The sequence below is a fragment of the Salmo trutta genome, chromosome 20, assembly GCF_901001165.1.
Source record: "Salmo trutta chromosome 20, fSalTru1.1, whole genome shotgun sequence".
NCBI lineage: Eukaryota > Metazoa > Chordata > Actinopteri > Salmoniformes > Salmonidae > Salmo > Salmo trutta.
The window spans coordinates 38,481,680-38,509,424 of NC_042976.1; the positions used below are offsets into that span (position 1 = coordinate 38,481,680).

General features: G+C 43.4%; 1 protein-coding gene across 2 annotated transcripts in view; it reads right to left on the bottom strand.

Moving 5' to 3' along the window:
• Window positions 1-20,964, bottom strand: part of stxbp5l (syntaxin binding protein 5L) — a 325,027-nt gene extending 304,063 nt beyond the window's left edge. For both annotated transcript variants that reach the window (XM_029703158.1, XM_029703157.1), the window contains exon 1: window positions 19,946-20,964. In XM_029703158.1, coding sequence (XP_029559018.1) covers window positions 19,946-20,113 — 168 coding nt within the window. In that variant the 5' untranslated portion in view covers window positions 20,114-20,964. The remainder of the gene's footprint in view (window positions 1-19,945) is intronic.
• Window positions 20,965-27,745: the final 6,781 nt, after the last annotated feature.

The following is a 27,745-nucleotide window of genomic DNA, read 5'->3' on the forward strand; positions in this document are numbered from 1 at the left end:
GAAAGCTCGCTTCACTTTCTTTTCATCCTGTATTGAACACAGTTTATCCCGTCTTAAATTTTATTTACGTTAAAAAATACCTAAAGTTGTATTAGGAAAGTTGTTTTAAATGTTTGGATCAAGATTACAGTTAACTTATAAGATATTTTGTAGTCATGTTCCGCAAGTTGGAACCGGTGTTTGTTTTTATCAAACGAGCCAAATAAATGGACATTTTGGAGATATAACGACGGAATTAAAGGACCATTTGTGATGTTTATAGGACATATTGGAGTGCCAACAGAAGAATTCCTTCAAAGATAAGGCATGAATTAAATCGTTATTTCTGACTTTTGTGTCGCGCCTACAGGTTGAAATCCGATTTTCATGTGTTGGTATGCTGGGCGCTGTCCTCAGGTTATCGTATGGTTTGCTTTCGCCTTAAAGCCTTTTTGAAATCTGACATGGTGGCTAGATTAACAAGAAGTTCAGCTTTAATTTGGTGTATTGCACTTGTGAAAGTATGAAAGTTAAATATTTGGATAATTTTTGGGGAATTTGGCGCTCTGCTATTTCACCGGATGTCCCACCTATCCCAAAGAAGTTAACTTGTGACGACCTGGAGAGGAGGGAGATATGGGAGATATGGGGAACCAAGCCCAGCTCGGTGCACTCTGCTCAGGCTACAGATGGGGCCAATAGAGACCCACCCGGAGGGAAGAACCATTAAATATACACATCACAGACATGAAGTGGATGAAAAATGCATTTACCCTGGTGAATCTCAGAGCTGCTCATGCATATTTCACAACCTCTAAAGCCATTTTTTTCTGTGCGTGTGTATGCGTGCGTGTGTGTGCGTGCGTGTGTCTGCTCTGGGTCCATCTCTATGGTTGCTCTTACACTCTGTTCTCATTCTATTTCTCCCTCTCTTTCTCTCGCTACATACTGAAACAGTATTTGTCTGTATTATGGATGTGTGGGGCTCCACATGCAGCTGAGTAATCTATGTGTCGTAGCTATAACTCCTCATTGTGTTTCAGTACTGGCTCTGTGTCGGACTCCTACTGTAGCAGACAGGCAGTGTTTGATGATAACACCCCTTCCTCTCTCCTCCTCTTGGGAGACTGTCGTTATCTTGCCACGTTATAAGATCTGCTCTCTTTTTATGTCAGAGGCCTGTCAGAGGAATCTTCAGAGGGTGTCAAGATATCAAGCTATACCCGTATTGCTCCTTCTCTCGCTCCCTCCTTCTCGCTGTCTCCCTGTCTGCCTCCCTCCCCCAGCTCTGTCCCACATCCTCTCTCCGCCACCTTCTGTCTATCTCTCACTCTCGATCTCTCTCGCCACTTTCTCTGCTAATTCTAGTGGACAAGACGAGCCTAATCTAAATATCTTCTAACAGCAGTGTTGTGACTCCATCCTCATGTCGCTCTCAGCTACAGTGAACTATAGGCCACGACGGAGACAGACCAGTCATTGTCAACACAGAGCTTCGTCAACTCAGCCTCATACCCAAGACTTCATCAGCTGCTCATAATCAAACACTGGAACCTGGCGTTTCTGGTGAAACCACAGCGAACATGTCTCCTCATACGTTTCAATCCAATAAAAGAAAAACAAAAGTTTTGCTACTGTAACTCTGAGAAAGATCTCTGAAGTCAAATATAAAACATGCTTGAATCACATCCAAAGAAACATTTTGTTTTGCCATTACTACCTGAACGTTCTTAAACTGTACCAGCTTGGATGAATAAAAATACTGTTATAGCAGGAGAGGTCTATAGCATTGAACACAAACAACAGACCAAAGCATTAAAGAGAAAAACAGCACATATTGTTTTATACATTAATACACACAGCAAAATATGTAGAACTCAAATATACATTTACATTTTACATTTGAGTCCTTTAGCAGACACTCTTATCCAGAGCGACTTACAGTAGTGAGTGCAGACATTTAAACCAAAGATAAAGTAACAACTGGGGAGAGATTCAGAAGGCAACGGTGATGCACAACCTGAGGCACAAATACTGACTAGGCATGAATAACGCATTGTGTGTGTGTGGGGGGGGGTGGGGAGGGGGGGGGTGTGTGTGTGTGGGGAGGGGGGGTGTGGAGGGGGGGGGTGTGTGTGGGGGGAAGGGGGGTGTGGAGGGGGGGGGGGGGTGGGGAGGGGGGGTGTGGAGGGGGGAGGTTGTGTGTATGAGGGAGGGTGGGGGTTGTGTGTGTGTGTGTGTGGGTTGTGTGTGTGTGTGTCTGGAGGGGGAGGTTGTGTGTGTGAGGGAGGGTGGGGGTTGTGTGTGTGTGAGGGGGAGGGTTTGTGTGTGTGTGTGTGTGTGTGTGTGTGTGTGTGTGTGTGTGTGTGTGAGAGAGAGAGAGAGACCCAAGAATGTACACAAACACAGACATGCATCACATGCAGCAGGGGGCCCACTGATACATACTATGGTCTGTGCATGTGTGTGTGTGACTGTGGCTCTGTGCATCCATCCACACTCTATTGCCTCATTGGGTGATGGTAGCCTCAGAGAAGACACAGCAGTTGAAGGAAAATGGAAATAACTTCCTACGCTAAGAATACCTATCTAACCTCGCTTCATAGAATTATGAGCTGTTTCCATCAGTCAAAAGAAGGTGAAGATAGACAGAAGGAGAACTCCACTGAACCTCCTCACCAACAGTGAAGGGGGAGATATTTTGAGGCTACTCTAAAATTCCTTTGATGTGCAGAGGACTAAAAATAAAAAGACAGATCTGAACACTGGTACTGTAGGAGAGGGTATGAAAGGAGGAGTGGAGGAGAGGGGGACAGGCTAGACGGGGTCTCTCCATAGTTAGAGACGTAAAAAATAGAACTAGGAGGGAGTAGGAATCAGCACATCGAAGTACATCATTGTGTCAGTTGAGAACAATTCCGGTAGCCTGATTGTGGATTACAGTGAAATATTTTAAGTGAGAAAAGGTGATAGGAAAAAGGGAGGATCCTGAGTATTGGTTTGGCTGGTCTGGTGTAATGTTTGAGGAAGCCAGAAAGCTGTAAGTCCTTCCTTCAGTACAGAGACAGCAGCTTACAGATTCTCACAGAACGGGAGGAAGCCATTCTTATCCACGTCCAGATATAAGTGCTTCCCAAGCACAAACACACACACACACGCATGCCCAGTTGAGCGAGCAGGGAGAGAGGGCAGTATGAGACCAGAGTGAAGGGATGGAAATAAATGAATGAGCTGGGATGACCTCCTCTTCGCTAATGGGTGCTAGCTACACTCTTACAAATTAAGAGTTCATTGGGGTTCTATGTAGAACCTTTTGGTTCTTTGGTCAAAATGTAAGAACCCTTTTCAGAGAAAGGTTCAATCCTTGAGAAAGTGGTTTCCATAATTCAAAAACTGTCAACACCAACTGCCATTTATCCAGCGTGACGACTCAATAACACAATTGTTTAAGTTAATCAACGTTTATTTTTCCATTCAAATAAATGAAGCCATAATGATATGATAAACTATAGGGCGAGATAGATAGCGTTGTTTCAAATTTTGTGCACTATATTAGGCTACCGTTTGTTATCTAGCAAGCTAGCTAGCTAAGCCTATAGGGGAAAAAACACTTTAATTAGCTAGCTAGCCACTTTACAAGCTAGCTAGCTAAGCCTATAGGGGGAAAAACACTTTAATTAGCTAGCTAGCCACTTTACAAGCTAGCTAGCTAAGCCTATAGGGGAAAAAACACTTTAATTAGCTAGCTAGCCACTTTACAAGCTAGCTAACTCTTACGAATAAACGTTCATTTTACTTATTGAATGTGCCAAATAGAGCTGCAGACCCAGCCTGACATTGGCAACTAGCTAATTGTTACTTTTATCTCAGTATTTCAGGGTGGAGTCAGATGGGGGGGGACTAGCCATGTAGGCCCCTGAACAAACCTACCAGGCAGAAAAAGGATCAATATTTTGGCTGCTGTTGATGGCAACAACTGCATGTAAGTTGGTCTTCTACATTATAATAATGATATATCTGCGTACCAGATTGTATACATTCTTGCAGGTATAAGATATAACACCAATTATGTTCCTTTTTTCTTTCTCTCGGGAACCAGGTAGGCAATAACACATATTGTACTGTTCCATAAGGAAGGCATAACCCCTCGGAAGGCATAACCCCTCAGAAGGCATAACCCCTCTGAAGGCATAGCCCCTCGGAAGGCATAGCCCCTCGGAAGGCATAGCCCCTCAGAAGGCATAGCCCCTCTGAAGGCATAGCCCCTCGGAAGGCATAGCCCCTCGGAAGGCATAGCCCCTCGGAAGGCATAGCCCCTCGGAAGGCATAACCCCTCTGAAGGCATCCAGAATTGACATTGGGCCATCATTCAAACATCATTTAAACAAAGAGCCTTCCTGTCCACCGATTTGTGCATATTTCCAAACAATGTTTGCATTACCTAAACTGTTTGTGTTTGAGACTATAATGACAATAACATCTTCAAAATATATTGGTATTCTTTCATTATTTATGATATTATTTTCTTAGTAATACTATTTTATTAGCGGTAGCCATAATGGAGCAAATTGGGGTTAGGTGCCATGCTCAAGAGAACATTAAGAGATTTTTCACCTTGCCGGCTCGGGTATTTGAACCAGCGACCTTTTGGTTACTAGCCCAATGCTGTAACTGCTAGGCTACCTGCCACCCTAGGGGTTCCATATACTGTATGAAGTGTACAGTGGTTCTTCCTTTAAAAGTTGTGTAATACTGCAGCACACATTGCGGGATACCGCAGAATTCTATGGCATGTTATTTAATTGTCAGCCATTGTTGCCATTAATGCTAGTTAGTGCTAGTTTGACCACCAGAGGGCATCTTTGAGAATCATTTTACTTTTGTAATATTGGCTGTACTAGAAAATGCAAAACCTTTTTTGTAAGAACATAGTATATGGGATGGATTTTAAATGTAGCTTAATTAATTTGATTAATATTATGGTGTTTCTATTCCAAGAAAAACAAAAAACAAAACCCTCAGGGTTTCACTATACAACGTGACCATTTCCATACCCTTATTGTAGGCTAACCAATACCCAAATGGAGATTCAGTGAAAATAAAAATCTCATCGATTTATCAATACCAGTCCCCATGCATGTCTCAGAGCAGCGCGAAACGGTGCTGAAATAGTTGACCACACCCGGGTTGGCTATTACTGAAAATCCTATTATAACAATTGGACGATGGCGGGCCAGAACATAATAAGTATGACCGTAATTATTAGCACAATTAATTGGCCTACACTACAAATGTAGCATATTTTACACATATGATATGTACATAATAAACACTGTCTCTATTCAATGATTATTTGTGTCTATTTCTCTGTGTGTTGATTGGTGGGGAAAAACAGGTCTACATAGCCTACAGTAGTCTACACTACTTATTTTAACGTCAACATTTGTTCCGAATAATTTGCTTGATAGCAAGATAAAATGTCGCTCTCAAAACGAATCAAGAAGGTGGATAATGAAAATCGAAGTTTCAGAGAAGAAGGTACAGAGAGATATGAGTTCATCTCTCCATCTTTTCCCAGTGCCAAGCCAGTGTGTCTTATTTGCAATGAAAATATTGCTGTTTGCAAATAATTCAATCTCAGACTAATTATGGAGTGAATCTAAGCACAGAACTTTCAGTGACCTTCCTGTCCGATATAGAGGGCCGACACAGAAATATTGAACCGTTAACCGCAAGCTGCCCACACAGCTTTTTTTTGCTGACATACAGTTGAAGTCGGAAGTTTACATACACCTTAGCCTAATACATTTAAACTCAGTTTTTCACAATTCCTGACATTTAATCCTAGTAAAAATTCCCTGTCTTAGGTCAGTTAGGATCACCACTTTATTTTAAGAATGTGAAATTTCAGAATAATAGTAGAGAGAATTATTTATTTCAGCTTTTATTTCTTTCATCACATTCCCAGTGGGTCAGAAGTTTACATACACTCAATTAGTATTTGGTAGCATTGCCTTTAAATTGTTTAACTTGGGTCAAACATTTTGGGTAGCCTTCCACAAGCTTCCTACAATAAGTTGGGTGAATTTTGGCCCATTCCTTCTGACAGAGCTGGGGTAACTGAGTCAGGTTTGTAGGCCTCCTTGCTCGCACATGCTTTTTTAGTTCTGCCCACAAATTTTCTATGGGATTGAGGTCAGGGCTTTGTGATGGCCACTCCAAAACCTTCCCTTTGTTGTCCTTAAGCCATTTTGCCACAACTTTGGAAGTATGCTTGGGGTCATTGTCCATTTGGAAGACTGATTTGCGACCAAGCTTCAACTTCCTGACTGATGTCTTGAGATATATCTTCAATATATCCACATAAATTTCCTTCATCATGCTGCCATCTATTTTGTGAAGTGCACCAGTCCCTCCTGCAGCAAAGCACCCCCACAACATGATGCTGCCACCCCCGTGCTTCACGGTTGGGATGGTGTTCTTCGGCTTGCAAACCTCCCCCTTTTCACTCCAAACATAACGATGATCATTATGGCCAAACAGTTCTATTTTTGTTTCATCAGACCAGAGGACATTTCTCCAAAAAGTACGATCTTTGTCCCCATGTGTAGTTGCAAACCATATTCTGGCTTTTTTGTGTCGGTTTTGGAGCAGTGGCTTCTTCCTTGCTGAGCAGCCTTTCAGGTATTTTTTTTTTCATTTCACCTTTATTTAACCAGGTAGGCTAGTTGAGAACAAGTTCTCAATTACAACTGCAACCTGGCCAAGATAAAGCAAAGCAGTTTGACACACATCAACACAGAGTTACACATGGAAAAAACAAACATACCGTCAATAATACAGTAGAAAAAGCCAATATACAGTGTGTGCAAATGAGGTAAGATAAGGGAGGTAAGGCAAAGGAGCAAGATAAATAAATAAAACAATACAGTATGGGGATGAGGTAGTTGGATGGACTATTTACACATGAGCTATGTACAGGTGCAGTGATCTGTGAGCTACTCTGACAGCTGGTGCTTAAAGCTAGTGAGGGAGATATGCGTCTCCAGCTTCAGTGATTTTTCAGTTCGTTCCAGTCATTGGCAGCAGAGAACTGGAAGGAAAAGCAGCCAAAGGAGGAGTTGGCTTTGGGGGTGACCAGTAAGATATACCTGCTGGAGCGCGTGCTACGGGTGGGTGCTGCTATGGTGACCAGTGAGCTGCGATAAGGCGTGGCTTACCTAGCAGAGACTTGTAGATGAACTGGAGCCAGTGGGTTTGGCGACGAGTATGACGCGAGGGCCAGCCAACGAGAGCGCACAGGTCGTAGTGGTGGGTAGTATATGGATGGCACTGTGATAGACTGCATCCAATTTGTTGAGTGGAGTGTTGGAGGCTATTTTGTAAATGACATTGCCAAAGTCGAGGATCGGTAGGATAGTCAGTGTTACGAGGGTATGTTTGGCAGCATGAGTGAAGGATGCTTTGTTGCAAAATAGGAAGCCGATTCTAGATTTAATTTTGGATTGGAGATGCTTAAGGTGAGTCTGGAACGAGAGTTTGCAGTCTAACCAGACACCTAGGTATTTGTAGTTGTCCACATATTCTAAGTCAGAACCGTCCAGAGTTGTGATGCTGGACAGGCAGGCAGGTGCGGGCAGCGATCGGTTGAAAAGCATGCATTTAGTTTTACTTGTATTTAAGAGCAGTTGGAGGCCACGGAAGGAGAGTTGTAGGCATTGAAGCTCGTTTGGAGGTTAATTAACACAGTGTCCAAAGAAAGGCCAGAAGTATACAGAATGGTGTCATCTGCGTATAGGTGGATCAGAGAATCACCAGCAGGAAGAGCGACATCATTGAAGTATACAGAGAAAAGAGTCAGCCCGAGAATTGAACCCTGTGGCACCCCCATAGGGACTGCCAGAGGTCCGGACAACAGGCCCTCCGATTTGACACATGTCGAGATAGGACTCGTTTTACTGTGGATATAGATACTTTTCTACCTGTTTCCTCCAGCATCTTCACAAAGTCCTTTGCTGTTGTTCTGGGATTAATTTGCACTTTTCGCACCGAAGTACGTTCATCTCTAGGAGACATAACACGTCTCCTTCCTGAGCGGTATGATGGCTGCGTGGTCCCATAGTGTTTATACTTGCGTACTACTGTTTGTACAGATGAACGTGGTACCTTCAGGCATTTGGAAATTGCTCCCAAGGATGAACCAGACTTGTGGAGGTCTACAATTGTTTTTCTGAGGTCTTGGCTGACTTCTTTTGATTTTCCCATGATGCCAATCAAAGAGGCACTGAGTTTGAAGGTAGGCCTTGAAATACATCCACAGGTACACCTCCAATTGACTCAAATGATGTCAATTAGCCTATCAGAAGCTTCTAAAGCCATGACATCATTTTCTGGAATTTTCCAAGCTGTTTAAAGGCACAGTCATCTTAGTGTATGTAAACTTCTGACCCATTGGAATTGTGATACAGTGAATCATAAGTGAAATAATCTGTCTGTAAACAATTGTTGGGAAAATGACTTGTGTCATGCACAAAGTAGATGTCCTAACCGACTTGCCAAAACAATAGTTTGTTATCAAGAAATTGGTGGAGTGGTTGAAAAACGAGTTTTAATGACTCCAATCTAAGTGTATGTAAACTTCCGACTTCAACCGTATTCTGTAACTTAAACAGGTTAAATCTGCAGTTAGAAGGAAGAGGGAAACAGTCGCAGACAAGGTGGAGAAATTTGAGGAAATATGTACACTTACAGAATTACTATTTAACTATTAACAGGGCAACAGTCCAGTTATTGGTCAAAATGGTCTTCTGACTTATTGTTGTAATAACTCTATAAGACTACAATTAGAAAAACAGTAATACATAACTAACCTGAAGGTCTGAACTCTTTGACAATCATTTGGAGTTCTTTACCAGAATAACAAGACAAACAAAATTGATTTATACAATTAACATTTATCAACACTCATCAAAATAGTTACAAACATAATGAGAATGATCGGGAAATGGAATGAAAGTTAAGAAGTGAAGAACTGGAGATCCTGAACTTTAAATGATGTTAAACTCAGTCTGTGATCCAAGTCTGTTTTGGTTTCTTGTTTGTTCAGGCAGCATAGAGGAGAACAAAGGAAGAAGATGGCTGTGTGTCCTTTCTGGTTCAGTTGGTTGGTTTCCTCCTTCAGGTTTTTCCTTTGGTCCTGAATTGATATCCTTATGCTTGTTGCGCTTCTTCGTTGAGTTGCACAGGCTGAGCTCTAATTGTCTACTCCTTCTGTCCTTGAAGAAGATTTGGCTGACGTGTACTGTTCAGGCAACACTAGCTCTTTAAAGTATTCTGTCTTCTTCTGAGCCTGTTTAGTGCATGGGCACTTCCGTCCCTATTTCTGTACTGGATTACAGGTACTATTCCCTAAAAGGTACTTTTCCCCTAATGTATCGGTTCTGACCGTTAAAGGCAAAGGTCCAGAGGCCTGCTGAAGATGAAGGTCCTACTCCCTCCTTCAGGTCCACAGTTAAAGAGTGTACGAGAGAGGGGAGCAGTACTTGTATATTCTGCTAGGTCACATGGTATCACATCGAGGTGTCAAAAAAGTATTTTTGGGGAGAAAACCGAAAGTTGTTTCAGGTCAAATCAACATAATGTTCAGCATTGTTCAGCATGTGACATTCAAAAGGACACATCGCTACAGAAGCAAGCGATAGAACCCTTTTTGGTTCTACATGGAACCTTGTTTCTAAGAGTGTAGGGTCTCATTGGTATGTGAAGGAGAGAGTATACTATATTTGTATTTATACAATGCGTGTGTGTTTGTGTGTGTCTATGTGTGTGTGAGTGTTTCTGTGTACTGTGCGTGCGAGTGTGTGTGTGTAGCGGGATGTTCGTGTGGGTGTGCAATTGTCTTGCATCTTACATCTTCACAGGTGAACACACAAGCATGTCTTCACATACACACTATATTCTCGAAGATATCTATGGTTCCATGCTTGCCTTCCGGCAACAGTGAGCCTGTTTCTCTGTGTGGGTGTGACATGCTTTACGTATTCGTATGATGGGGGCTAAAGCCTGTTAGCCTGTGATTAAAGGCATAGTTCACCCAAATTACAAAATGACACATTGATTTCCTTACCCTGTAAGCGGGCTATGTACAAAGGTATGACAGCAATTCATGCTTTGGGTTAGTTCCCCTGGCAATGGCTAGAATTGTTTCCAAAAATGTTAACATTTGGAAACAGTGCCATTGAACTAAACCAAAGCATAGAATGCTGTCATACCTTGTCCATAGACTGCGTACAGTGTAAGGAAACTAATATGCCATTTCATAATTTGGGTGAACTATGCCTTTAACCACGGGTAATTGTGGCCACTGGGTTCCAAGGTGTTCCATGTGCACGCGTGTTTAACCCCCTTGGCGACTTGTCATGGCGAAAGAGAATCGAGCATGTCAACAGCGGGCCAATTGCATCATCCATTAGACTCCGGGGGCTAGGCCTGGGCGATGATGTAATCTCTTGGGGACCAGCGAGACTGGTGGGGCCATCATTCCAGCTATAGGACTGATTGATTCCTTGTGACACAAGGTGGCTAAACAGCAAAGGCAATGCATCGCCACAGGGATGCTAAGGCTCAGAACATCAAGGAGAGGGGGAGGGGTGAGGAGGAGGGGTGGGCGCTCCTGCGAATGACGTCTGACCTTAAGAAACGCAACAACAAATGATATCAACCACGTCAGACGATGTCTTAAGTTTGATTTGGAGTTTACTTAAAAAAATAAATGTTAAAAAAAATAGCACCCTTTGTTGCACCACCAGTAATACTGTATAACTCAAGATGGCACAGGCACGGTATGAAAGTATGAAAATCTGGATACTGCCCAGCTCTAACACACACACACACACACACCACCAGAGGCATCATGCCCATAAGGGCACAAGGGCACGGACCCCCTCAGATTCGTCCAGTTTTTACATTTTTTTAGGTGTTGAATTAATTACTCCACTTTATTTTTAACACCCTAGAGTCGAAATCTAATTAGCATAAAGACATCACGAAAATTATTTATAAAAAGATCTGTCAGCAGTATTTTGCGTAGAGGGCACACTGGCTTGACCAGGCAAAGACTGCCCCCCCCCCCCCCCCACCACCTCCCCCATTCTCCCTAGTAAGTGGTTCCTTCCAAGGTGCACCACGGAGCAAAGATATACTAGGACGCTAGATAGTCCAGTAGTGGGTGCAGACAGTATTGTCAGTGGAGGACAGAGAGTGTGACACAGCGTTTGATTTGATTTTAGATGCCGGTGATAGGCAGGACTCGCAGGAGGTATGTTTGTCATTTAATCAAGCTATGTAGCCTATTGATTTCTTTATTGATGAATAAATTAATAAATAAATACAAATATGTTTTGTTGTTTCTCTGTAATACTAGCCACCTAGATAGGTTCCGAAATTCCCAACATCATAACTAGCTACCAAGCCATTTCAGGCTATCAATCAAGTTAGAGTAGGTTGTCACCAGGCAGGCTAAAACTCCATCCCACCAAAACAGTAAAATTTCAGGCTATTAGAAAGGCATTATCATCATTTTCACATTTTCACAATATTATTCCAACCTCATAGTGTGGAAATATATATAAAACACAAAAACAATCTAGTTTTTGACTGCACTGGGCCTTTAACTCTTGGGCTATGATACTATCTACCAGTGTGGGAGTTTTACTAAACTCCTAAGACATAAAAGTTATTAAAGAATCAATGTGCATCGTTCATTAAAACGACAATTGAACAGGTAAAGAGGTATGCTTAGATAACCTATGCAGAAAAATATAATGCATTTTGGACATAGAATGATCCATGATTATAGCTCTATATTGCATGAAAACGCTGTTTCAGGTGTTTGAAAAATGCAAAATCCACCAACTTCCATCGGGGCAGAGCCCCTCCAGACCACCCAATCTCCATCCTCACGTACATCCCACTAAAAGGAGTGGCTGAGGGGATTAGTACAAGTGGCTGTGTCTCAGAATAGGCAGAAGCCTGGCGTTTCATTAAACAGACAATCCTCAAGAGACAAGACTGTCAGTGGGTCCCTCCTATAGATACTATCATAAATGCATGGGCATGCATGTAATTGCACACACACAAACACACACACACTCTAAGTTGCAGTATACAGTATGTCTACACAATTTACCACTGCCTTTGATCAAAGGACAGAGAGAAGAAAATAGACTTTCCAAAAGAGAGATGAAGCAATACTTAGCGAGATCATGGGATGATTGAAAAGTTCACTTAATTTAAAGACAATTATGTGTTGCACCGCATGAGGTACTGAGGCGGTGGGCAATCTGCCAGGCTTGCCAGGAATGGCATCATCACCCAGAGAGTAAGTGGACCAACATCTCCAATAAGGACATAAAACCTGCTCCTAGAGAGTTACACAATGCTCCACTAGCCCAGTAACCAAGAGGATTTGTGAATAATCACACACACACACACACACACACACACACACACACACACACACACACACACACACACACACACAGTACAGCCCCCGGATCCATTTCCCTCCCCTCCTCCCCCATCTCTTCTCTGCCTCCACACACACCCACACCTCCCTATTTTATCTCACTCTAACACTTCACAGGCAGGCAGTGAAACAATGAGTCATCAGACTCGGGATGGAGGCCAGCGATCGCAGAAAGTTTGAAGGGTCGTAGATGAGGTTGACGTCATCTCATCTCCTCCTCTACCCACACATCTATGCCCGAAGAGTGATGAAGAGGAGACATGGGAGATAAAGGCTCCTCCCACTGACCTTTGACCCTGACTGAGACAGAAACTGCCTGTAGTCACAGATCTGAGATCAGTCTTCTTGCCCCAAATGCTGACCATAACTATTACGGGGGAAACAAATGCAAAACGGACTTTAGCTAAGCAAGTAGGGCCAACTTCAAGAATCCTAGACATTTCATTCTGGTAGTAGAGGTAAAAGTCTCATTTGGCACACTGCTATCTAGAACCTAAAAAGGTTATTTGGCTGTCCCCATAGGAGAACCCTTTGAAGAACCAGGTAAAACACTTTTGAGTTCCATGTAGAACCCTTTACACAGAGGGTTCTACATGGAACCCAAAAGAGTTCTACCTGGAACCAAAAAGCGTTCTCTTTTGGAACCCTTTTTTTCTAAGAGTATAAGACTGTAGAGCATGGCGCTTGCAACGCCAGGGTTTTCGGTTCAATTCCCACGGGGAACCAGCACGAAAAAGTATGAAAATGTATGCACTCACTACTGTAAGTCGTTTTGGATAAGAGCGTCTGTTAAATGACTCAAATGTAAAATTTAAAAGTAATGATAAAAAGCCAGTTCAAATGCAATGATTGAGTGTCAAATTTGGGCCCTGATGTAAAACCAGAATTCAACAGTCCTCTTGCTGACTGATTGATTAGCTACAGCTGTTGGGTGCTACAATTGGATGGTGGAGGGTGTGACCTCCATACAATAGTAAAGCACTTTGAGTAGAGAAAAACGCTTTATGAATTGTGAATAGATTATTACGCTGATCATTATAATGGGTCATGGGGAGGTTGAGGCTTGTCGCCGGAGGTTCACACTGCTCAGTGATCACATGTTTGATTAGTATGCATGAATAGCATGGCAGAGATTGTTTTTATCACGCGGACTGGGAAATGTTCTGGATTGCCTCTGAAAATAGTATAGAAATATAAACTGACTCGGTGACTGAGTTCATCAGGAAGTGCATAGAGGATGTTGTTCCCACTGTGACGATTAGAACTTACCCAAACCAAAAACCATGGATCGATGGCAGCATTTGCGCAAAACTGAAAGCGCAAACCACGACAAGGTGACTGAGACCATGGACATGTACAAACAGACCAGCTATGCTATCCGTATGGCAATCAAAGTGGTAAAACGTCGGTACAGGGACAAAGTGGAGTCACAATTCAACAGCTAAAGACACAAGCATGTGGCAGGGACTCCACAGCCGCTCAGGAGGACTGGGAGCTCCCGCTCTCCGTGGCCAACGTGAGAGTAAGACATTTAAAGTGTTAACCCTCGCAAGACTTCGCTAGTCTTCAGAGGATGTGTAGACCAGATGGCTGGAGTGTTTACTTGGTATTTAGTATTTGGTATTTTATTAGGATCCCCATTAACTGTTGCAAAAGCAGCAACTACTCTTCCTGGGGTCCTCACAAAACATGAAACATAATACAGAACATCAATAGACAAGAACAGCTCAAGGACAGAACTACATACATTTTTAAAAAGGTACACTTAGCCTACAGTACATGTCAATACATACACAACAATCTAGGTCCAATAGGGGAGAGGCGTTGTGCCATGAGGTGTTGCTTTATCTGTTTTTTTAAACCAGGTTTGCTGTTAATTTGAGCAATATAAGATGGAATTCAATCCAATAATGGCTCTCTATAATACTGTACACATCCTTGAATTTGTTCTGGATTTGGGGACTGTGAAAAGAGCCCTGTTGGCATGTCTGGTAGGGTAAGTGTGTGTGTCAGAGCTGTGTGTAAGTTGGCTATACAAACAATTTGGAATTTTAAACACATTAATGTTTCTAATTAAAAGAAGAAGTGATGCAGTCAGTCTCTCCTCAACTCTTAGCCAAGAGAGGCTGGCATGCATAGTATTTATATCAGCCCTCTGATTACAGAGACGTGTCGCTCTGTTTTGGGCCAGCTGCTGCTTAACTAGGTATTTCCTTGCAGCACTGGACCACACGACTAGACAATAATCAAGATAAGACAAAACTAGAGCATGCAGGACTTGATTTTTGGAGTGTGGTGTCAATGTGGTGTTTAGGGACATATTCAATCTCTCCCTATCCCAGTCTGTTGTCCCCACTTGCTTCAAGATGTCCATCATTGATCCTGTACCCAAGAAAGTGAAGGTAACTGAACTAAATGACTGTCGCCCCGTAGCACTCACTTCAGTCATCATGAAGTGCTTTGAGAGGATATCAACTCAACCTTACCCGACACCCTAGAAATTTACATTTTAATCATTTAGCAGACGCTCTTATCCAGAGTCCATACATATTCATACTTTTTTGTAATAGACCCACTACAATTTGCATATCGCCCCATGGGGGGGGGGGGGGGGCACTGGTGGAGAGGTGACAGGAAAATAAAAATGAAATCCCTGAGCGGTTTCCTTCCTCTCCAGCAACTGAGTAAGGAAGGACGCATGTATCTTTGTAGAGACTGGGTGTATTGATACACCGTCCCAAGTGTAATTAATAAGCTCAAAGGGATATTCAATATGTGCCTTTTGAATGTTTACCCATCTACCAATAGGTTCCCTTCTTTGCAAGGAATTGGAAAACCTCCATGGTCTTTGTGGTTGAACCTGTGTACGAAGTTCACTGTTCGACAGAGGGACCTTACAGAAAATTGTATGTGTGGGGAACAGAGATGAGGTATTCATTCAAAAATCATGTTACCACTATTATTGCACAAAGAGTGAGTACATGTGACTTATTACCTGATTTACAGTGTATTCAAACCCACTACCAGTCAAAAGTTTGGACACACCTACTAATTCCAGGGTCTTTCATTATGTTTACTATTTTCTACATTGTAAAACAGTACTGAAGGCATCAAAACTATGAAATAGCACCCATGGAATCATGTAGTAACCAAAAAAGTGTTAAATCAAAGTATATTTTAGATTTGAGATTCTTAGTAGCCACCCTTTGCCTTGCTGACAGCTTTGTGCACTCTTGCCATTGTCTCAACCAGCTTCATGAGGTAGTCACCTGGAATGCATTTCAATGAACAGGTGTGCCTTGTTAAAAGTTAATTTGTGGAATTTCTTTCCTTCTTAATGCGTTTGAGCCAATCAGTTGTGTTGTGACAAGATAGGGGTGGTATACAGAAGATAGCAATATTTTTTAAAAGACCTAGTCCATATTATGGCAAGAACAGCTCAAATAACCAAAGAGAAACGACAGTCCATCATTACTTTAAGACATGAAGGTCAGACAATGCGGAAAATTTCAAGAACTTTTACTTTTTTTTCAAGTGCAGTTGCAACATCCATCAAGCACTATGATGAAACTGGCTCTCATGAGGACCGCCACAGGAAAGGAAGACCCAGAGTTACCTCTGCTGCAGAGGATAAATTCATTAGAGTTACCAGTCTCTGAGATTGGCAAATACTGTAACTGCACCTCAGATTGCAGCCCAAAGAAATGCTTCACAGAGTTCAAGTAACAGACAAAGTCAACTGTTCAGAGGAGACTGCGTGAATCATTAAGAGCGTTGGGCCAGTAACCGTGCAAAATGTGCAAATATTTATTAAAACCTGTTTTTACAGAATAACGTAACAAAATGTGGAAAAAGTCAAGGGATCGGAATAATTCCCGAGTGCACTGTACAATTGACTTTTTCCACATTTTGTTATGCTACAGCCTTATTCTAAAAGTGATGAAATTGTTTTTTTCCCTCATTAATCTACACACAATACCCCATTATGACAAAGCAAAAACAGATTTTTATACGTTTGCACATTTTGCACGGTTACTGGCCCAACGCTCTTAACCACTATGCTACCTGCAATTACCTGCAGCCATAACCTCACTTTGCTCCCTCTCTCTTTCTCTTCACATCCATGCCTATTCTAGCTAAGCTCCATCCACTTATCACGCTCCCTCTATCACACACACGAACACACACACCCCCACACACACCCCCACAATTCCCCATGCAACCCTGCTCTCAGCTTTTGGATGAGGCACGCTCACAGCTGGGTCACCCCATGGTACCTCTATCTGCTGTACTGAATAAGTTGACCAATCTCTGTAGTCTGACAGAGAGCTTTCATGACAAACTCGTATCACGCACCTGTTCACGCGTCATCACCGACATTAATAGCGGCCAAAGCCATAAAAATAAGAGCGGTAAAGACACGCGTTCTATCTTCCAACACACTAGAGAGAAGAAGAAATGTCATGACTAAGGAAGTTAGTAAATGTCTGGAACCCACCCACACACACACACACACACCTGGAATCTCTGGGATGTGACACCATTAACAAACAAAGTATTTTATCCTCTGAAGCGTATACCAAAGAGACTAATGAATGAGTAAAAGGTTAGGGTAGTGACCGCCTTTCATTCATCAAACGGGCACAATTCCCTATAGGTGTGAGTGTGTGTGTGTGTGTGTGTGTGTGTGTGTGTGTGTGTGTGTGTGTGTGTGTGTGTGTGTGTGTGTGTGTGTGTGTGTGTGTGTGTGTGTGTGTGTGTGCGCGTACGTGTTCCTCCTTCGGGATCCTTTTGACGACTGACCTCCAGGACACTCCCACCCTCATTACCCCCAGAAAAGGCGTCCTGCCTCTGGGAGAGGATTTCCTCTGCACGCTGCCTCATTTATCCATTCCCCTCTTCCACACCCCCATTCATAGATTTTTATTCCAGGCTTACTGTTAAATAGAAAGCATTACAAAATGCACATGAAAAGCTATAATAGCTCTATCTGTTACTGGTAGAACCAACATTTTAAAATCAATACAAACATTAGCGTGTAGCTCCGCTCACACTCCCGCCCTTCCGTACTGTCTGCTACAGTGGGCAGGGAACCGTGTGAGGGTTGTGACAACACCACCGGTGCCAGAGATGCTGCTAACACAGTAAGTGCACTCTGTGTTTAACGTTTAACGTTTGGGCGGGCGTACGGCTCTTAAGCCATCACCTCTGTGCCCAACTTGACCGGAGGCACACCTCGTCTTTTACCTGGAATGTCCTGCCTGTTGTGGTCACAGCAAGGTTCAATGAACGATGCCAAACAACAGCTGCGCGTATCTGTCACTTGAACCATTACCGTAGAAGACATGTTGATGTTCGGTAATAGGTAGCCTAGGCCAGTGTTTCCACACTCCAGTCCTCAAGTACCCTCAACAGCTCACCTTTTTGTTGTAGCCCAGGACAAGCACACCCGACTCAACGTGTTCCACTAATCATCAAGGCCTCAATGAGTTGAATCAGGTGAGTTGTGTGCTGGTGTGGGACCTCGAGACGTTGGGAAACACCAATGACAGGTTAGCTCAGGTAATTTGTGGGCAAGTTGTAGGCCATTCATAAGTTATGAACGTTTAGTCTTGAGTAGCTGAGACTGCAGTGGGGAAAATACTGTGTAATTACAAATACAGACACAATAAGAATGTATAGTCTCTGCAGGGATTTGCCCAGCCTACCACGTGGTTATTTCTAGCACTTTCTCCAGTATGCAGAATCCGATGCTCTGCAGCATCCACCTCCTCGGTTTGGGAGTCAACTGCCTGCCTGCCTCTCCTTATCTTCCCATTGTTCATTTTATCCCCCCCCCCCCATACTCTCTCCTCTGCTTGAGCTACAATGTTATACCGGGTCTTGCTCGCTCCTCAATTAATTATTTACAGTGAGATCCAAAATCCCCCCCCCCTCTTTGGGGCAAGGAATAATCGCGTCAGTCAGCTCCAAATACATCAGCGGGGCTGCAATGGGCGCGGAGCGTTCTAAAAATAGCTCCCCGAAAATCACATCAGCCGGATAGTACCGCAGGGTCGCTCCGCGCGCTCGCTCACTTTTTTATGGGCTATAAAAAAAGGGGAGGAAGGAACAGCCGTTATGTCATCGATTCTACAACACTAAATAACTGTCTGCGGAGAAGACAACAACCACCACCACTTACAAGCCATTCTTTCTTACCACTTGTGTTTAGCCTACTAAATGCACATCGCCCCAGAAATGCACATACATTTGCTGGGACCGAGAGAGAGAGAGAAAGAGAGAGAGAGAGAGAGAGAGAGAGAGAGAGAGAGAGAGAGAGAGAGAGAGAGAGAGAGAGAGAGAGAAGGAGAGCGGTGGGAGCTATAGGCGAACGGTCGGAGCACGGCGGGACCGGTAATTGAATGAATACATGCAGCATGATGCGGTCGTCATCAGCGTGCACATCATTGACGGAAGAGGAAGCGAAATGAAAGTCACAGAACTAAGTAGACCAGAACCAGCTGCTATTGCATTGGTACCTATGGGAGACACACCCAGTTAAATAGACCAGAACTGACCTTTTTTTTCAATGCTAAACGGTCTGAGTGAACCATCTTCATTTATCCACCATCTTTGGCACACACCCTGCGTTGACGGTAATACCCAAAGTCAATGAGCAGCCAGCTGTGTACACATACAACCGCCAATGGCGCCATGCTTTTCAAGGCATAATTGTCTACTGCCTCCTCCCAAGAAGTGGACACACAACAATAGCCTACTAGAAATGATAAGCTATAGGATATACAGGCCTACACCTCATTGAAAGTATTGTGTCACCGATAAGGGAGAGGGGTAATGTGTTGGCCACATTACTAGCCAAATCAGTACCTCTGCACAAGTGTTACAGCGTTATATCCATTCAATAAGCACACAACATATCCAAACCAGACTGAGTTATATGGTCCAATGAGAGACTGGTGGGGGCGTAGGTTTGAATACAGGCAGCGTCTAAAATGGTAAACTCGGATAAGATGACTGATAAGATGACTGATTGAGAAGCACCCGTGTGAACCGACAACATGACAGTCTTTTAGTCTGGTAGGTTCTATTCTATTGGCTACTCAATACCACACAAAACACTATACTCTATTCCATAAAAACAATGCGTTTGTACGTCAACATTTCACCTCCATTGTTGGTAAATTGATATACTGTAGCCTATAGCCACTAGCCAGCATGTACATTTGGCCCTTGTTCCCTTGTAAAGGAAAGGCCGTAGATTTGGCGGTTTTATTCTCGGTCCATTTGAGAAACATAACTGTGGAGAACTAGACACACACACACACGCACTACTCACACACACACACACACACACACACACACACACACACACACACACACACACACACACACACACACACACACACACACACACACACACACACACACAAAACTCACCTTGCATATCTGAAAGTTTTCCGAGACTAGCGTCTCCTGGACGTGGATATCCTGGGGAGTGGGCGCATGAGCGGTCGGGGTACCAGCTGCACTGCCGCACGACGGGGACGCGACACCCCCCGGGGAGGAGGATGACAGGCCGTCCAGTACCTTTCGAAACTTCTTCATCTTGCTTTAGTTTAGCGAGAAAAACTTATATTTCTATATATTCTATCAACCTATCAAGAGTTGTCTCCGTTTCAAATGCTAAGATGACGCGAGAGTCTGTTTGATGTAGGAACCCCTGAGGGTTGGCAGGCGTCGCTTCCTGCAGCCTTTCTCTCGCCCTCTCTCCCCCTCTTCTTTTTAAGTGCAATTGAAAAAGTCGTGGAGGGACCTCATTGTGCACTTAGGCTTCTGTCCACAAAACTGTTTATCTTGGTTTGAGGAGGATTCTTAGGTAAAAGAGAATCGCCAATTGCAAATGGATGTATATTGCGCATCAAAAGAGCATGCCCCAGCAAAGATTTAAACTAAGAAACGTCATGTTTCTTTAACCTGCTAAAACTGCATCACTATAAAGCATGAAGGCAAAACACAAACTACAATAGAATAACCTAATCAACCACTGCAGCAGTTATGAGAGACTAACTAGATAGATAGATAACAAGCTAAAGTTCAAACACTTACCAATGCACTACCTAAACAATGCTTCAAAATAAATCGCACTTTTTGACTGGATGGAGAGTGAAGCAGGTCTTTGCAGAGAGACAATGCAGCTAAATGCAGCTCGCTTCCACTCGCTGGTATTACAACTAGAAATTAAAGTAAACCCTTGCACGAACTGAGGAGAGGAACAGGTAAACGAGAATGGAATCAGTCAAATTAAGTTTAAACCCGAATTGTCGCGGTTCCAGCGTTTGTATGCAGCCCTCTCCCCTTGAGCTGATTCTCTGCAGTCTAGTGCGAGTTGCTGTCCATGGTACTGAAAGACTCCACTCGGGCACCGCCTCTCCCTTCGTTCCTCTCCCCGCCCTTTCTCGGTAGCGATTGGATTACGGTTTCCAGCCAATACCTACTGAATAGGCAGTATTGTGAATAAAAGCAACGGGGAAATAATCAACTTTGCCTGGCTTGTGGAACAGCACCATCTGTGAAACGTGCGTTTGTGTGAACATAGGACAGCTTATTCCCAATCTATTCATGACGCTTCCACACGTGACAAACTGAACTTGACTCCTTGTAAATGTGGATGGGGATAACGCTAAGGTGTAGGCCTAAGGTTGCTGCTTGGTTAGTTAGAACCTTCCCCAGCTGTTTGCATTTGACAGCTGAGCAATTTGTCAATGTCATGTGCGGGAACAAAAGTGAACCGCCAAAAACCAATCACTGGGAACAATCAATAATTGAATTAAACATGGGTAAACCAGACCGTTAAACTAGTCAAGGCGCATGTGCATCATTCACACCTCCTTATGAAGGTTAAAACGGATTGGCGCCGCGGTATATATATATACGTACACTATAAGCAGCAGATTGGGATAAAATCGGCCCCACTGAGACGCTGAATTGAATTGCAAGTGCTTACATCACCAGGCAGCCTCTCTCCAAGTTTTGGTAAATATCTCAGTAGTATAAACATTTCAGCATAAGTATAATACAGGAAGACACAATTTATATACAATATTTACATGTATTTTGAGGAGGGGAGATTGGGGGGCAATTATTTAAATTGTGCTGTATTTAGTAATCATAATACGAGTCTGGTAGCAGCAGTTATGATGTCTGTGTAGCGTGTGTGTGAGTGAGTGAGTGAGTGAGTGAATGTGTTCTAAGGTGCAGAGAATCAAAGCAGATGGTCAGTCCAGTTCAAGTGTTCAGCATTCTGATGGCTTTTAGGTAGACACTGTCATGCTCCGATACAGTCTGCACAACAGGAAGCTCGTGGCTGGGGTGTGTGGGGTCCTTGATGATTGCTCCCGAGTGGTCTAAGGCACTGCATCTCAGTGCTAGAGTCATCACTACAGACCCTGGTTCGATCCCGGGTGTGATCAGGAGTCCCATATGGCGGCGCACAATTGGCCCAGCGTTGTCGGGGTTAGGGAAGGGTTTGGCCGGGGTAGGCCGTCATTGTCCAATAAGAATTTGTTCTTAACTGACTTGCCTAGTTAAATAAAGGTTAAATAAAAAAATGATGCTTTAGTCCTTCCTCAGGCACTGTTTTGAGTAGATGTCCTGGATGGGTGGAAGCACGGCCCCAGTAATGTACTGGGCCGTCTTCACCACCCAGAGGGTGGTGGTCAATTCCCATACCAGGCCATGATTCAACCGGGCAGGACACTCTTGATGGTGCAGCTGTAGTGTTTGGAGAGGACCCAGGGTTGCATGCCGAAGATCTTCAGCCGTCTTGGGAAGTAGAGACGCGCCCTCTTGCCAAGAGTGGTGGTTCATGACACGAGGTTGTTGTCCTGGCACCACAATGTCAGCTCACTTACTTCCTTCCTGCAGGCTGACTCGTCGTTGTTAGTTATCAGGCCTTTCAGGGTGGCCCTGTGTTAAGAGTCAGTGTGGAGGAGGTGTTGTTGCCAATCCTCACAGCCTATGGTGTGCCCTTTAGGAAGTCCAGGATCCAGCTGCAGAAGGTGGTGTCCAGACCTTGGGCAAAAACTATGTTGAATGCTGAAATGTAGTCAATGAACAGCATTCTCACATACAGCGATTTGGGAAGTATTCAGACCCCTTGACCTTTTCCACATTTTGTTACGTTACAGCCATATTCTAAAATTATTTTTTTTAAATCCTCATCAATCTACACACAATACCCTATGATGACAAAGTGAAAACAGGTTTTTAGAAATCTTTGCACATTTATATATTAAAAAATATATATTTTTAAATACCTTATTTACACATGTATTCAGACTCCTTGCTATGAGACTCGAAATTGAGCTCAGGTGCATCCTGTTTCCATTGATAATCCTTGAGATGTTTGTACAATTTGATTGGAGTCCAGCAAAAGGCACACACCTGTCTATATAAGGTCCCACAGTTGACAGTGCATGTCAGAGCAAAAACCAAGCCATGAGGTTGAAGGAATTGTTTGTAGCGCTCCGAGACAGGATTGTGTTGTGACACAAAATCTGGAGAAGGGTACCAAAACATTTCTGAAGCATTGAAGGTCCTCAAGAACAAAGTGTCCTTCATCATTCTTAATTGGAGGAAGTTTGGAACCACCAAGACTCTTACTATAGCTAGCTGCCTGGCCAAACTGAGCAATCGGGAGAGAAGGGCCTTGGTCAAGAAGGTGACCAAGAACCCGATGGTCACTCTGGCAGAGCTCCAGAGATCCTCTGTGGAGATGGGAGAACCTTCCAGAAGGACAACCACCTCTGCAGCACTCCACCAATCAGGTCTTTATGGTAGAGTGACCAGACGGAAGCCACTCCTCAGTAAAAGGCACATGACAGCTTGCTTGGAGTTTTCCAAAAGGCATCTAAAGACCCTCAGACCATGAGAAACAAGATTATTTGGTCTGATGAAACCAAGATTGAACTCTTTGCCCTGGACGCCAAGCACCACATCTGAAGGAAACCTGCAATTAATCCCTAGGGTGAAGCATGGTGGTGGCAGCATCATGCCGTGGGGATGTTTTTCAGCGTCAGGGACTGGGAGACTAGTCAGGATCGAGGGAAAGATCAACAGAGCAAAGTACAGAGAGATCGTTGATGAAAACCTGCTCCAGAGCACTCAGGACCTCAGACTGGGGTGAAGTTTCACCTTCCAACAGGACAACAACCCTAGCACACAGCCAAGACAATGCAGGAGTGGCTTCGGGACAAGTCTCTGAATGTCCTTGAGTGGCCTAGCCACAGCCAGGACTTGATCCCAATCTAACATCTCTGGGGAGTTCTGAAAATAGTTGTGCATCGACACTCCCCATCCAACCTGACAGAGCTTGAGGGGATCTGCAGAGAAGAATGGGAGAAATTCCCCAAATACAGGTGTGCCAAGTATGTTGCGTCATACCCAAGAAGACTCAAGGCTGTAATCACTGCCAAACGTGCTTCAACAAAGTACTGAGTAAAGGGTCTGAATACTTATGTAAATGTGACATTTTGTTTTTTATTTTTTGTCAATTGTGCACAAATTTATATAAAACCGTTTTTGCTATAATGAGGTATTCTGCGTAGATTGAATGAGGGGGAAAAAAATGATTTTATACATTTTAGAATAAGGATGTAACGTTGCAAAATGTGGAAAAAGTCAAGTGGTCTGAATACTTCCCGAATGCACTGTAGGTGTTCCTCTTGTCCACATGTGTTACGGCCGTGTGAATAGCGATGGAAATGACATCTTCCATGGATCTGTTGGAGCAGTAGGCAAAATGGAGTGGGCCTGGCTGACCTTGATATGGGCCATGCCCCGCCTCTCAAAGCACTTCATGATGACCGGGGTGAGTGCAACAGGGCGATAGTAATTTGGGATGGTGGTCTCCTTGAAGCAGGTGAGGACTACTGCCTGGGGGCAGGTTGGGGGCAGGTTGAAGATGTCTGAGGGGCAGGTTGAAGATGTCTGAGAAGATGCCCACGAGCTAGCTGGTCAGCACCCACTCTGAGGATACAGCCGGCGACTTTGTGAGTAATCACCTTTATGAGAGTTTTCCTCACGTCAGCCATGGAGAGCGAAAGCACCTGGTCGTCCGTACCAGCGAGGGCCTTCATGGATGGCTTGGTGTTGTTTGCCTCGAAGCAATCCCAGAATGTGTTAAGCTCGTCTGGGAGGGAGGTTTCGGTGGGCATCACACAGCTGGATTTGCCTTTGTAGTCTGTGATAGTCTGTAGTCCTTTCTACATGTGTCGCGAGTCTGAGTTGTCGAACATCAATTCCAATTTAAGTCTGAATGTTCTTTTTGCATCTGTAATGGATTTGGATACGCGTTGCGTGCCACATTGAAAGATGCAGAAGGAACCGCCATGACTCGCTGGCACGCCATATGGTTCTTCTGCTGCTCGGGATGCTATAGGGCCTCAGCAAGAGGAGTGGAAAGTCAAGAAAAACGCTGTACAAGGGTGTTTTGTATCAAATACTTTGCTAATCTGAAGATAAACCCTATAGATTGTTGTTTATGATGATGATGATCATGATCATGATCATGATAATGATGATAAAGATAAAGATGATTATGAGCAGCTATTACTTTCAGCATATTATATGAATATGTAGTAGCAGTAGCAGTAGTAGTAGGCTAGTATCATCCTCATCATCACTATCATGATATCTGTCATCATTATCACAAGCCCTAGGCTTACATATAGGAAAGTAAGCAGACATTCCCTATCAAGAACAATATTTGCCTGGGAGCTATAGGTAGGCCAAAATTAAAGCAAATCAATGGCTCTTTTTGCCTTTCACATCTTGGTTGTACTGCAGATTAAATCCATTCTTTAAATGTATGGGGGCCAATAAAATGCAAAATAATCCTCTTCATTGCTCTCTGAGGGTGAGCGGCATCCACTAAAATACTTCTGGCAAGACAACACCAGTGAAGCGCACAAAATCACGGTGGGGGATACGGTTAATCTTCACCGCTAAAACCTGCCGACACGGATTAAGACCCAGAGCACGTTAGGGGCCCCAGTGCGAGCCCAAACTACAGAGTTGCGTGAGAACCAACAGAAACTCTTGAACCGTGCAAACTTTACCAAGGTCCTCCTCTGTGTTTGCCATGCATGGCTTGTTTGATTTAAGCAGTGTGTTTTTTATCCCAGTAATTTCACGGAACACGCCGTGTGTGGTCATCTCAATGACCTGCGATATGGTGGGTGGGTAGATGATTAAAAATCCGTAGTCATCCTTTTCAGTAAACTACTGGGACTTGAGGATCAGTTTAGACCATAGGATTGCAGTATTGAAGGCCCAAGAGAGGCTTTTATCAATACAGATGCATTTTTAACATCTTGCAGGTCTGCTGAAAAGGGGAAGGCCTGCAAAAACATATCTGTGGGCCTATTCCCATGGCCCATTATTCCAAGCAAAGTAACCTCATGACCGTACAGTACCAGTCCAAAAGATTGGACACACAGACTTATTCAAGGGTTTTCCTTTATTTTTTATTATTTTCTACATGTAGAATAATAGTGAAGACATCAAAACTATGATATAACAAAGATGGAATCATGTAGTAACCAAAAAGGTGTTAAACAAAAAGGTGTTAAACAAATCAAAATATATTTTATACTTGATGACAGCTTTGTACACTCTTGGCATTGTCTCAACCAGCTTCATGAGGTAGTCACCTGGAATGCATTTCAATTAACATGTTGGCCTGATTAAAAGTTCACTTCTGGAATTTCTTTCCTTCGTAATGTGTTTGAGCCAATCAGTTGTGTTGTGACAAGGTAGGGGTGGTATACAGAAGATAGCCTATTTGGTAAAAGACCAAGTCCATATTATGGCAAGAACAGCTCAAATAAGCAAAGAGAAATGACAGTCCATCATTACTTTAAGACATGAAGGTCAGTCAATTTGGAACATTTCAAGAACTTTTAAAGTTTCTTCAAGTGCAGTCACATAAACCATCAAGCGCTAGGATGAATCTGGCTCTCATGAGGGCCGCCACAGGAAAGGAAGACCCAGAGTTACATCTGCTGCAGAGGATACGTGCATTACAGTTACCAGCCTCAGAAATGCCATGAGTTGGCCGAGGCCCTCGAAATAGAAGAGAAAATACTAAACAAACGCACCAGCCCATTACCCCTGGTACTAATGCATTCCTCGACGCACTTAACTGCACCTCAGATTGCAGTCCAAATAAATGCTTCAAAGAGTCCAAGTAACAGACATATCTCAACATCAACTGTTCAGAGGAGACTGCGTGAATCAGGCCTTCATGGTTGAATTGCGGCAAAGAAACCACTACTGAAGGACACCAATAATAAGAAGAGACTTGCTTGGGCCAATAAAGACAAGCAATGAACATTAGACTGATGGAAATCTGTTCTTTGGTCCAAATTTGAGATTTTTGGTTCCCAAACGCCGTGGCTTTGTGAGACACAGAGTAGGTGAACGGATGATCTCCGCATGTGTGGTTACAACCGTGAAGCAGAGAGGAGGAGGTTTGATGGTGTGGGGGTGCTTTGCTGGTGACACTGTTTGTGATTTATTTAGAATTCAAGGCACACTTAACCAGCATGGCTACCACAGCATTCTGCAGCAATATACCATCCCATCTGGTTTGCGCTTAATGAGAAAATAATTTGCTTTTCAACAGGACAATGACCCAACACACCTCCAGGCTGTGTAAGAAGGTGAGAAATGGAGTTCTGCATCAGATAGCCATGCCTCCATAATCACCTGACCTCAACCCAATTGAGATGGTTTGGGATAAGTTGGACCGGAGAGTGAAGAAAAAGCAGCCAACAAGTGCTCAGCATACGTGGGAATTCCTTCAAGACTGTTGGAAAAGCATTCTAGGTGAAGCTGGTTGAGATAATGCCAAGAGTGTGCAAAGCTGTCGTCAAGGCAAAGAGTGGCTACTTTGAAGAATCTCAAATATAAAATATATTTGGATTTATTTAACTCTTCTTTGGTTACTACATGATTCCAAATGTGTTATTTCATGGTTTTGATGTCTTCACTATTATTCTACAATGTAGAAAATTGTAAAAAAAAATAAAGAAAGAAAAACCATTGAATTAAATATCAATCATGGCTGCATGGACTACAAAATACATGACTGTGCATGGCATGGCATCTATGTTGAATAACTTCTGAATTTCTCTCACAGAGTGCTATATGAACAGCGGAGCACTCAGCACCTCA